This window comes from Blennius ocellaris, assembly GCF_963422515.1.
Source record: "Blennius ocellaris genome assembly, chromosome: 23".
Classification (NCBI taxonomy): Eukaryota; Metazoa; Chordata; class Actinopteri; order Blenniiformes; family Blenniidae; genus Blennius; species Blennius ocellaris.
In genome coordinates this window covers 10,791,910-10,804,645 of record NC_137672.1, presented here as the reverse complement: position 1 = coordinate 10,804,645, position 12,736 = coordinate 10,791,910, and the positions used below count along the sequence as shown (strand labels likewise).

The 12,736-nt window shown below is 40.3% G+C and overlaps 1 protein-coding gene across 1 annotated transcript in view; it reads right to left on the bottom strand.

Annotated features, from left to right (window-relative positions):
* Positions 1-328: 328 nt before the first annotated feature.
* Positions 329-12,736, bottom strand: part of pea15 (proliferation and apoptosis adaptor protein 15) — a 47,734-nt gene continuing 35,326 nt past the window's right edge. Inside the window, exons 2-4 of the mRNA XM_080519124.1 lie at positions 7,641-7,815; positions 7,401-7,556; positions 329-6,411 (exon numbers count right to left, since the gene is read on the bottom strand). Of these exons, the coding sequence (XP_080375250.1) occupies positions 6,347-6,411; positions 7,401-7,556; positions 7,641-7,812 (393 nt within the window). The 5' untranslated portion in view covers positions 7,813-7,815 and the 3' untranslated portion in view covers positions 329-6,346. The remainder of the gene's footprint in view (positions 6,412-7,400; positions 7,557-7,640; positions 7,816-12,736) is intronic.

Below are 12,736 nucleotides of genomic sequence, written 5' to 3'. Positions count from 1 at the left end.
TCTTTCACAACATAACACGTAGAGTTAGATGCACTGATGTGCAGTGCGGGTGGCGACAGGTGAGACAACAGCTCTTTTAAAGGCCATAAAAGTAATTATTTTGAGTTTATATATGTCTTCAATGACTTTCTGTCTCTTGACTTGTCAATGGGAGGCACTGCTTCCTCACAATTTGACAGGGAAACATGGCATTTTCATAAAAAGGAAATATATAATGAGGCTCTGGCTCACCTGCCTCCCCTGACTGTGCATCTCTGGTTATATTGCCAACAACCCCCCCCCCCCCCCCCCCCTCCTCACAAAAAAAAAAGAACAACCACACCACAGGAATGCATTGTGTTACTGTTACGGTCCACGTCCCTCCACCACTGCTGGAAACACACATCACTTCCACAAAACCACACACACAATTCAGAAAACAAAGCCCTCTGATCTGACCACCAACGACAAAGTCCCAAACTAAAGATTGTTCACCACAAACATCATGAGAAGCTAAATGTGCACGAAATGTAAACGTTTATCTGGTGCTGTGCAGCGTCACGTAAAATTATGTGAGAGAGCTCGAGCAAAGAAAAGGCGAACAACAAAAGAAACGCTGCACAGCTTTACGTGGTGTGACTGACCAGACATTCAGAACTCCTGCTCCCTTCACGACCACAAACTGTCTCAACATTGTACAGCAATCTTGTGCAAGATCTGCCACATTCACAACAATATTCTCACACTGGATGTCGCCTTTGGCCTCACACACTCGCCATGTGATGCCTCCTAATGTCCCAGTGGAATTAAAACAGCGAAAATCACCCCCGGGCTCGTCCTCACAACTCCAACTTCTCAGCACTCGGTTGCCTCCTCACATGCACTCTTAAATCCACTTTTAGAACTGAAAAAAGGAAGGAGCCTCAAGTGTTTAATATTGAATAAAAAAAGCTTGTTATAAGATAAAAAGGACAACTGTATATATCGTGAAAGGAGAGAAATGAGCCAATAAGCTTAAATGTCTGTTATTTTGTAACAATTCAGATTAGTGGTCACATCATAAAAATACACATCTTTTTCAGATGTATTGGCAGAATTTATGAGGGACTAGAAAAAAAAAATCCACATTTCTCCCCTTAATATACATTTTTGAACAATCCTTAAATTATTCAGATATATATATACTGAAATTTGTCTTCTCCAATTATAAACAAAATCTTACATTTGCAACTTAATAAAGATGATATTTTAACTATATTTAAACTATACTTTAACTATGCTGTGCATTTTAGTTTGGTAAAATCACCAGTCCTGTATTTAGTTTGTGGCGTTAATATTCACAAATTATATTAAGTTAATATTTATTTATTTAATATTAAACACTTTGGGGCTTTATGGGAAATAATTGTGACTTCTATTATCGTTCTGAAAAAAAAAGACCTTTAAATATATCAACGTGCTCAATATAGTAGAAAACTCAAATAAGAAAAATGTGAATAGTGTATCCACATTTCGTAAATGAGTGCATCTAGCATCGTGCGTCAGATTGTGATATCTGTGGCTCCTTTTATCTTTTGTCATGATTTGGAAACTCTGAATAAAAAAAAATAATAAGAAAACCGCTTTACAAGCAGTGACCACGACACGTTTGATCAAACACAACACAGTAAAACATAATATGTTACATACATATCAGTAAATACAGTTTATGAGTCTTTTTTTTGTCATCTTTGTAAAAACAATCACTCAAAAGCTGCAACAGCGAAACGTAACTGAAGAGAATAACATGAAATAGAAAAGTATTGGTGCATGATGGTTTTTAACTGAGCACGGCATCGCCAGCCCCTTAATTTGCTTCCAGTTAGTAAAAAAAACCCCCAAAACAAAACAGTATATGTCAAAACAATAACAAACAATATATAAACATTAAATAAATTAATCAATTTAAAAACAAACACAGTGATATATTTTCCACAATACATATTTACAAACTAATACAACGAAAGAGAAACAACAACAAAAACGCGGTCTCATCCTTAAGGGAACTGTTACACATTTGAATTAATTTCAGTTGATGGTTAGCGTCACATGCCGAATACCTTCACCGAGCATCAGCGTCTTCATCATCTACGTATTTCATGCTTATGGATGGGTTACAATTATCCTCCATGAGTCCGTCTTGATTTGTCTTGGTAGGCTTTTGCAGCATTTACTAAGTTGATATGTAATTGTTGCATGGAAATCCAAATTTGACATCATTTGTGACTGATATGTCGATATATTATGCGCCGACGGCTACAGAGGAAACATATAATTCGCCTTGTGACGTAGTCAGATGGGTGTCAGGGTGACGTTAAAAAGAAAGAAAAAAAAGAGAGTAAAAGTTCACACAATTTAATGCGAATTATCCGGACTAAACAAATTGTCTAAAATGTCGGGTTTTTCCTCTTTTTGCCAATCTACTGTTAAACGACTAACAAACTACCACACAGTTGCTAACATGAGTCCATCACCGGAAAAATAAAAATCACCTAATCACAAACGTCTAAATCCACAAGTTGCTATTTAGAGAATCAAAATAAAACAAGAAATTAAGAATTCAGTGGCTCTAAACCTCCTGTGCTAGAAGTGGCGATAAAATACATGTTGGGTTTTTTTTCCTCTTTTTTTTCTAACTCGGGTGGGGGGTGGAGGGGGGGGGGGGGGGGAAACCATCACCCACAGGTCATAGCAGTAAGTGCGAGTGCCTCCCTTTACCTGACGACGTGCTCTTGGTCTTTACAGATGCAGTGGTTTGAAAGTTTTAAAGGAGGGCAGCCACCGCTTCACTCGGGTGTGGGCTAGTCTGGACACCAGGTGGGGAAATCCACCGAGAAAATACTCTAACGACATCACAAGAAAAAAAAAAAAAAGAAACAGCAAGATTTTTAAAAAAAAATTACAAATTAAGAATAATCAGGCCTATATTTGGTTGTAATCTTGCAGTGGAATAAAAGAAATCGAAGGAAAGCGAGTCTGAAGTGATCTGTGCACATATCCAGATGCCGTCATGCCAGAAATGTTTAAAACACAACGGACGTCGGGATCCACAGACGACGAAGCGACGCACTCCTTGTGCAAGTCGATCGTTTTTTAACTTCTGCGAATGTTGTAACTTTTACGTTCGGCCTCTGATGTGCGCAACACTGGCAGTTCAAACCCAGAGCTGGCACACCAGGGTGCCACGATGTCAGTATATCTTAGGGTAGATTATTCCTTTAACAGTACTACAAAAAGCTTGATTTGTGCCTGGATGTTTCCCGCAGTGAAACATTGTCCAGGGTTTTGCAGACCTTGGTAAAAGATCGCAGTCACTCAAAGACTAGCGGATGTTAAGACGTTGCTTGCAAAAGAGCAGAACACAGGTAGTACAGTATTGTTGGTCTAACTTTTTTTTTTTTCTCCTTCTTCTTCTTCTTCCCGCCACCAATTTCATGTAATGAAGACTGGAAAACACGTATGTTACGATTTCCCTCTCCTGTTTTTACGCACACGTTCCCTGGCGGAGAGCGGATCCAGGCAGCATGCGGCACAAGGATCCTGCCAGAAACAGACACCCTGACTTGTCAACGACTAAAGAGCTCAGTCCTTTAGATTAGGTGGGTTTGTTGGGAGGATATGTTACAGTGCAGAGTTTTTTGTTGTTGTTTTGTTTTGTTTTTTTCTCCTACAAATGCATAGGATATAAATCAGTTCAACACTACAACACATACTGAGCAATACAAAAGGAACAAAAACAAATTAAAATCAAAAATAAAGTAAAGATCACAAAAACCGTGACCGAAATGAACAAACGAAAAAAAATAACAAGTCCTGGTCGTTGGCACTGGGGTCGGAGTGGAGCGTGGCGGTGAGGGGAATGTGGCGGGAAGGTTGAGGGGCGGGGCTAAGTAACTACTCATACACCGATTGATTTTTTTTTTTTTTTTTTGTAAATGTGGTTTCCTCTGTATTTTTGATCTTATAGCTTGGAGGAAAACACAGACAAGTACAGAAATAGACCATACACTTTCTGTACACAACCGACACTGAAGTCCTTTGCAAAATTTTCAGAATAAAAGTAGCATTGCTCCCGTTTAAAAAAAAAGAAACAAAAACAAAAACAAGAGCTGTTCTTGATTGACTCGCAGCGATTCCCCTGTCTCGTCGCCGCACTCCCTCTCACAGTTCTTAGAAATTTCGGGGTTAAGAGTAAGAGCTAAGGCTTTATCGTGGGGAGAAGAGATACACAGTGTTCAAAAGAGCGGTTATTATAGTTTAATTTCAACAGTCTTGCTAGCTATTGTGTTGGTGCATGGCAGGGATGGCATAGTTATGAGCCGTGGTGTGTATAAGAGATCGCTGTCAAAATATATACGTTATATACATTTTCAATAATGAACGCGCGTTAAAATCGCATGCCAGTTTTTTTTTAGTTTTTTTAAATGTCTTTCACCATCTTTTGTTTTCTTTTGCCCTTCCAGTGGCCTTCGTCTGTCTTTCTTTCAAAGAGAAATTACACATGGGTCACTTGTGTTTCTTTTCTTTTTCAGTGCATCAAATGAAATGGCAATGAAACCAGTAAAAATAAAAATTTAAAAGTTTAAAAGTACAGTATGTAAGATTAAAGTCGTGACAATTTTGTGCTCTGGGGGCAGCAGTGAGTTTCTCAAGGATTTGTTGTTAATTGTTTTTGGGCTTTTTTTAACTTCAGCTCTTGTCATATTTGCAGTACTTTTTATTGTCCTGCTCTTATACTGAAGAGAGAAAGAATAGAAAAGTGGCTCACTACATCGTCTTGTGGCAGAAAGTGGTATTGCAAGATGGTTTCGGCTTGGCGAGCTTTTGAATTTTAATAAAGTCAATTTTGGGATGTTTTCAGACTTAAAATATCACACATTGCACCTTTAAGCATTCGTCTTTGTGTTTTCACAAAATAACAGGTTAAAATATATACTTCATTGTACACATCAAAGGGTCTTTTTTTAGCTGAAAACAATCGACATGGAGACGCTGAAAACTTTTACCTGAGATGAAAAGAAAAATTAGACTTTAGTTGTAACTCTGCTCATATGTTGGTAATCTGTGGCCAGAGCCCCAGTTCTCTCAATATATTATTTCTCCTATATTTTATCTCTATATATTATTTGTCTGTTTCAGCTCAAACAAAATGTGACTTTAATGCCATCTGGTCCCCGGGTAAATAAGACCTGTGATCAGGGAACTTTCATCATATAGAAATAATTGCTTTCTTGTGTAAATATCTTCTTTAAATAACTCTTTCTATATGGGTTGAATGTAAATATCGGCATATATTTTCTATGAAATTTTTCTGATACTTTCTTCTATATTAGACTTTGATGTAATCAAGTATGTCACGGTAAAGGGAATTTGCACGAAACTTTTAAATTTTGCCGCAAGCTGCCACCTGGTGGCAGCTTGACAACCTTTAAATATTGTCATCCGTAATAAATCTGGCGGATTAGTTAGACATTCAGAGAAATCTTCATACCAAGACTGAGACCTCCAGCAGCGGGTCGGCGGGTTTGTTCAATCTTTACCTCCGCAAGATATCCTATGTTTTGCTTTTGAGAAAACAGTCAAACGAAGCTGGAGCCTGGCAAAGCTTCTGCGAAACAACAGGCGCAAATCATGAATGCAGCTGCACATTAAGACAAGCAATAAACCACATATGTATGAGCTTGAGATTAAATTCCTTCCTGTCATCTTGAGCCACAGTGTGGTTCCCTTACATACTCAATAGTACAAATGAGCTCGATTTGATTCCAGATTGCAGTCTTCAGTCCACTAATTAGAATTTTTGGCCGATTCTCCACAATCAAGATGATTGAAATGGACAAACGCCGAACTGTATCCTGGTAACGGCCATTTCAGTTGAGTGCGAAGTTTGGAGGCATGGTTTTTGACTGACTGACTGACACACACACACACACACACACACACACACACACACACACACACACACACACACACACACACACACACACACACACACACACACACACACACACACACACACACACACACACACACACGGTCGGCCCGTCTAAGGATTTCCACTTGCAGTGTCTTTTTTGTGTATTTCCGCAGCCCCTCATCCCCACGGGGCTGCGTTGCTACGATCTGATTGGACGCTCTGTAGATGGCTGCCTGCGTTGTTCTGCGTCATGATGCTGCGGGGGAGGGAGGGGTGGAGGCGTGTGTGAGGGCGGGGTGAGGAGCGGGTGAGAGGGGCGCGATGGAGTCGGTCAGAACTTGTTGGTCGGTCGATTGGGGTGCCAGGAGTGAAGAAATCAAGGTGCAAAGATCCGGTTGATGGATGGAGGCCTCACACTTTTTTAGGGGGCGGGGCCAACTTGATGATCTCGTCTTCGGATGGCTGGCGGATGATGTCTTTTTGTTTTAGCGGTGGTGTATTAAATAGAGAGAGCAGAGGAAGGGGAACAGAAAGACACATTTAATCACAATCTTAAATATGCAGCATGATAGTATTAAATAGCAAAAGTGATAGAAATACCTAATAAATGCATTAAAATAACTAAAATAAAGTATCAAAAAATGTACACTAACAAACTATAACATAATTTTCTTCGAAAGCATTTACACACATAACTATTTAACGCTATTACTGATTTGACTTATTGTACTGGAGAAACACTGAATTGTAAAGTGACTCATTACACCATCTAGTGGTGGGAAAATGGTATTATGAGACTGGGTGAATTTGGTTTGCATGCAAAAGTTGATCCCACTTTTTTGGTATTTAAGCATAAACCCTGATACATTTTCCTTATACAGTTTTCTATTTGACCACTAAGGGGCAGAGCTACACTGGACTTTGCAGAAATTAAGTCAATCCAGGGACATATTTTGTATTGTTTTTTTCCTTCAGGTTTCTTTTTAATACAGCAAATAGACTTATCCGACAAACCTCATAGACTATTTTTAGGGACACTAACACAAACTTCCGCGATCTATTCTAGTACATCAGCTCTCCCATAAATGCTGCTTTCATAAAGGTAATAGTTTCTAATCTTTATTGTCATCATCAGAAAAGTTTTCATTGAACCAAACGTTAACTTTGGAGTTTTTTTTTTTTTTATATAGCTTGCAGTGGTGTTAAGCTGACTGGTGACCTGTCCAGGGTGAATCCTGCCCTCGCCCATGCTAAGCTGGGATTGGCTCCAAGGCCCTGTGACCCTGCACAGGATTAAACGGTATAGGAGAAGGACTGATGGTGTCAAGCTGGACGAGACGGGATTTTAATAAAACCCCTCTCAATAAAATGCAGGAAAACTCAACACATCGATGAAGCGACATCCTGCAGTGGACCTGAATATGACTACTACGTGTGAGTGCATGTGTCTGAAAGAGTGTGACACCTTTGTATTTCTTGGCCGAGGGAATGCGCGTGAGCTTGGTGTCGATCTCATCATCCTCTGAGATCTTGAGCACGGTGGTGCGGTACTCAATCACCCTCGTCAGGAGGTCCGGCCGCCGTGAGATCTCAAAGATGTGCTCGATGTACGACAGGTTATCTGCAGGGGAGGCGGCGTGTTTACCCAGGAAGCCTCATTCTCGTGCGATGAAATGCAACTTAAGAGAGAGTTTGTGCGCCTCACCCTGGGCCAGCTTGTCGTTCTTCTCCAGGTAGCTGAACCACTCCTTGGAGGAGGTGATGTTGTTGCTCTGGTCCTCGGGGATGTCTTCCTTGCAGGCTGATTTGAGCTGCTCCAAGTCTTCGTTGGTGATGTTTTCAGACAGGTCGCTGAGCAGAGAGCTGTACTCCGCCATGTTCTGGTAGGAGACAAACGGACGGAGTGAGCGACGCTTTGAATTACAAACCGAGGTGAAAGAAACTCGAGGAAACAAAGAACAGAAGCTGAATTCAACCTGGAGTTGCTAGATTGCTTTATGAGCCACGGCCCACCTACTTCCCAGAGTCAACTGTGTAAAAATGTCTCGGAAATCTCGGCTAATGACAATAGCATACGGCACTCAGGGTGGGCTTAAGAAGCACAACAAATCTCAGAGACAGAACAGGATAAAATGGGATGTAAGACTGTCTGAACGTTAGCGAATAACGTCCCAAAGGGCAGATCCGTTCATCCAGAGCAGGACGTCAGTCACACATTCACTTTTTGTTCTTCAGCTCATATTTATTTCGCAGGATAAGACCATACATTGTTCCGAGAGGCAACAGTTGAAATGACACCAAAAGGTATGGGGGAGATGTTAATAGCAGAAGATCTTCCCTGGAAGGTGTTTGTTTGCTGATGCAACTGTCAGCTTATTTCACCTGTTTTCAATACATTATATCTCAAATTACAAGTTAACAATTAATAAGGGAGATTATTTTGAGGAAAACAAGTCCAGATTGATATGTAATTGACTTTTTTGTGACATTTTCAATTTAAAATTGATATCTGTGCTTGATGTTTTTAAAAATATTAGATTGATGATAATTCAACTTGAAGTAACAGTTTTATCCGTGTCATAAAATAAACTGCTTTCACTTTGTTGTTCAGATTGTATTTTCACTACATTCTTCTTATATTTTATTCCTTTGACATACCCACAGTATATCATCTAATTGAACTGAATAGAAAATGTTATCCAATGGTATCAAATGGATATTGGATACCAAATGGTATCCAATATCTAATATTTAGATTTCTTCTTAAGCTTTGGCATTTATTTAAATTATTCAGCTTCATTCTTCATATTTTTGATTATTTTCTCCCTGAAAATTGATTTTATTCTTGAGTTCTACACAATCAATTATATTAAGAATCACATTTCCAAATTAATTTTAACATTTCCACTTAAATTAAACAACAAATGAGAAGAAAATCTGGATCTCACATTTAGTTACATTGCCTCTTGCATGGCTGCATTTCACATTTTGCTCTCCTACAAGTTTCAGTAACTTATTTTAAGAGAAACATTTCTTTGAATCTGTACTTTTGGCTTTATTCATGTCTTGACCTGCACTGGGAAGCATACATTCACGTTTTCAGCAGATAAAGACCAGGCTGGCATTAAGGAATGAGTGCCATCGAGATAACTCGGTTAAGGTTACAAACACAAAAACCGAGAATTTTTCTCTGTCGGGATGAGAGGTACTGTTCAGAAGGAGGCAGCTGGTGAAGAAAAAAAAAAAAGACAGAAAGGTTCAAAGAAGAAGCAGAAGCAGATAGTGGTTTGAAAATGTTCAGTTTTTACTAAGAAGGAAGAAAAAATGTTTCCTCAGTTTGCATGTATGGGTTCAAAACAATGCAAAACTATGGTTCTTTTCCCAGCATTAATTTACGTTTGTTTCCTGAACTGGACTGTGTGAGAATGTAACAGAAACATGTAACAGAGACGACTGACGTCTAATAATCTGTTCCATTGTTTGAATGTTTGAGTGTTTGAACGTGTTGTTTGATTACAAAAATAAACCAACAGTACCCTCTAGTGGCCCTACAGGAAACCTACATCATTTTCAGCGTTTGCCGTTTCCATGAAAACGGACATCATATTAAGAAAAGTTAAAAGTTCGAGTGTGAACTCAAAAACTTGGCCTAAGTTTACTGCAGGTGTGGATGTAATAGTCTCTCTGTGTTTATAGTCTCACTGTGATTGGCTGGTGAGTGGTCCAGGGTACATGCTGACTTTGGGTAAGGGCAGATGATGGCCACTATGATCCATGGCTGTGTAAACGGAAAAAAACTGATTCACTGCAGTCTCCATTTGGTTTAAATAATCATTAGCATTCGCCGTCTAAAACTGGCTGAGATTCCACCCCACGGTTTTCTCACATTGTGCCTCAGGACTTCCCCTGTCCTGGAGAGACATCCCCGGCATGTAGAGAGTTTAATAAGGCAGCAGATTAGCTTCATGGAAATGATTAAGGTCACCCAGCAGCAGCAGCTGCGTCCGAGCTGATTTGGACCCGGCGCCTCGCTCAGGAGACACTTCAACAACTTTGATACAAGTTGCATCGGGACTGCATCCTTTCAATCGGTCCTGTGCAAGGGCTCCACAGCGTGAAACATGCGTTTAACACTCACTGCTCATTTGATCCCCCACGTCCCTGGCATCCATGCAGCTGGCGAGAGGCTGCTGCTCTGTGCAGTGCATCATGGGCACTGGCACGAAACTCTGTCTGCCTCTGATCCCTTCCGTCTCATCGCAGATAAACACGCTGTACAGAAAGCCCAGAAGAGCTGCGTGATGAGTGGGGTGACCTATATAGCCCGGCTGTCGTTGCCTCCCCCTGCCACCAGAAGGCGCCCTTCGGCTGTAGAGCTTCACAGTCTGCTTTGCTTTTTAAAGCACCATCATCTCACTGTGCAGCAATACTATCTGCACTTAATCGTCTTAGCCTTCACACAGGGGCATATGCATGGGGGCTGATACGCCATAGCAGAGAGGTGGACCTTGAACTCATTATATCTTCCCCATAAATGGATGACTGACATTATTGAGGGTAGAGTTCATTCAGTCAAAGACGCTGCTGAATTTGTCTTAATAAATAATCTGAAAGTTAAACAAAGAGAATTTACACCTAATAACTCTAATGATTGCAAAATGCTCTACAATCAACGAGTCAAGTGTCTGTAAAGTAGCGTGTGATGAGTGGGATGGTGCAGAATGCTACAGGAGATGTGACGACTTAATGTAATTGTCCCAGCAGCTGATTTAAGGTCAGATTTGTTTGTCTGTTCTCTAATGGCTCATGGTGGCATTTGGTTCGGATTGTCTGAACCACGATCTGAGCCTCAGGGCGAGAGCACAGTGATGACAGGGCGCTTTTACTCAGTGTGTGTGTGTGTGTGTGTGTGTGTGTGTGTGTGTGTGTGTGTGTGTGTGTGTGTGTGTGTGTGTGTGTGTGTGTGTGTGTGTGTGTGTGTGTTGTGTTGTGTTATTTCAGTATTAAATGTCACATTCATCCCCTCTCTAACCAATTCATCTTGCTCAATCATTACAGAGCCGCATGTGGGAGGAGAGAGCAGGAATATGCTCCTTAGCTCATCTCACTGTGTGTGTGTGTGTGTGTGTGTGTGAGTGTGTGTGTGTGTGGGAGTGTGTGTGTGTGTGTGTGTGTGTGTGTGTGTGTGTGTGTGTGTGTGTGTGTGTGTGTAAACCTCCTCTCTCGACCCAGGTCGCACTGCTCGGTCCCTGTTTTGCACCACAATGGACTGGCGCTGCTTTTGTGTACTTTTAAAGGAGAAATAGGAGGACAAAAAAAAAAACGCACAACAATGGATGAAGTGGCAACATTTCGTCTTTCTGCAGAGCTCTCTCTCCTGCTGCTTCTAACGTTTTCCCAGCCACGAGTTTGAAGATGTGTGCGATTGGCCACACTTTAAAGTGACGAAAAAAGTTGTTTTTTGAAATATACAGTATATAGACTAATGTTAGATCACGAAGGAAGAACCTATCCTCATATAATTGCTATGGGTTTGCCACAAAAATGCAGTTGAGATAACACAATCATAAAATTTTCTGACCAATTCAAGTGATAATAGATTTTTATCGTTGACTGTTGACATTTCCTTCTGTTCTTGAAAATTGAATATCTTTGAAAATGTACTTTTTTGTGCAGAAGTTATAAATCATGAAGGGATTTAATCAAAAATTGTGATGCAGAGTAGAGATTTCTGTGCACAAGCATCAATATTAGCTTCATGTAAGAATACATGTCTTTATATTGTACTCTATATCAATTAAGAAATTATACATTTGAATTCTTACAAGAACAGTATTTTGCTATACTGTCAGTCATCAATCATTTTCTGTAACTACCTAAACCAAGCTTAAAAAAATTACCCTGAGTTAATTAAAAGTGGATTTATTTTGTTTTCATGTCAAAATCGAGGAGAAAAGTTGTCATAACTTTAATCTAAATGAGAAAACATATGCCAATGTTTCCTTATGTCACTAGTTAGAGGTAAAAAATACAAAACAAAGAAAAGAAATGTTTATGCATGAGAGCTGACTGAGAACTTGATAGGAACAATTCTGCAAACACATGCAAACAAATACAAACAGAAACTTGCAGGGAAATGTGGATAAGATAATCCTTATTTGTGCCACAGTGGGGACATGTTCAGATTCAGATTCCAAAAACATATCTGAAACACTGCAGCCATGCTCAAAGGAAAAGAGTGTGTGAAATCCCCTTCTAATTCACCCCCCCACCACTCCCCGGTCTCTCTGGGACGAGCCTGACACTGCGTCCATACATAGAGACCCACTGTGCTTCACATTCTCATGAACACAAACATGCTTTTGTCTGCTGGCTCCTCTGTCCCTGTGTGTGTGTGTGTGTGTGTGTGTGTGTGTGTGTGTGTGTGTGTGTGTGTGTGTGTGTGTGTGTGTGTGTGTGTGTGTGTGTGTGTGTGTGTGTGTGTGTGTGTGTGTGTGTGTGAGAGAGAGAGAGCGAGAGAGAGAGCGAGAGAGAGAGAGGGGCAGAAAGTGTCACTGCAATTATCATGACTAAGTCTTATGGCTTATTCGCAGTGTTCAAGGTTTTTTATACATTAACTTTGTGAGAGAGCTCTGGAGATACCAGAGGAAAGAAACAGGTGTCAAGAACAAAAGTGTTTGTGCAATTCGACGTTTTCCAGCATGCAGATGTAGTTTTCATACAGATAAGCATAGAGAGAGAGAGAGAGAGAGAGAGAGAGAGAGAGAGAGAGAGAGAGAGAGAGAGAGAGAGAGAGAGAGA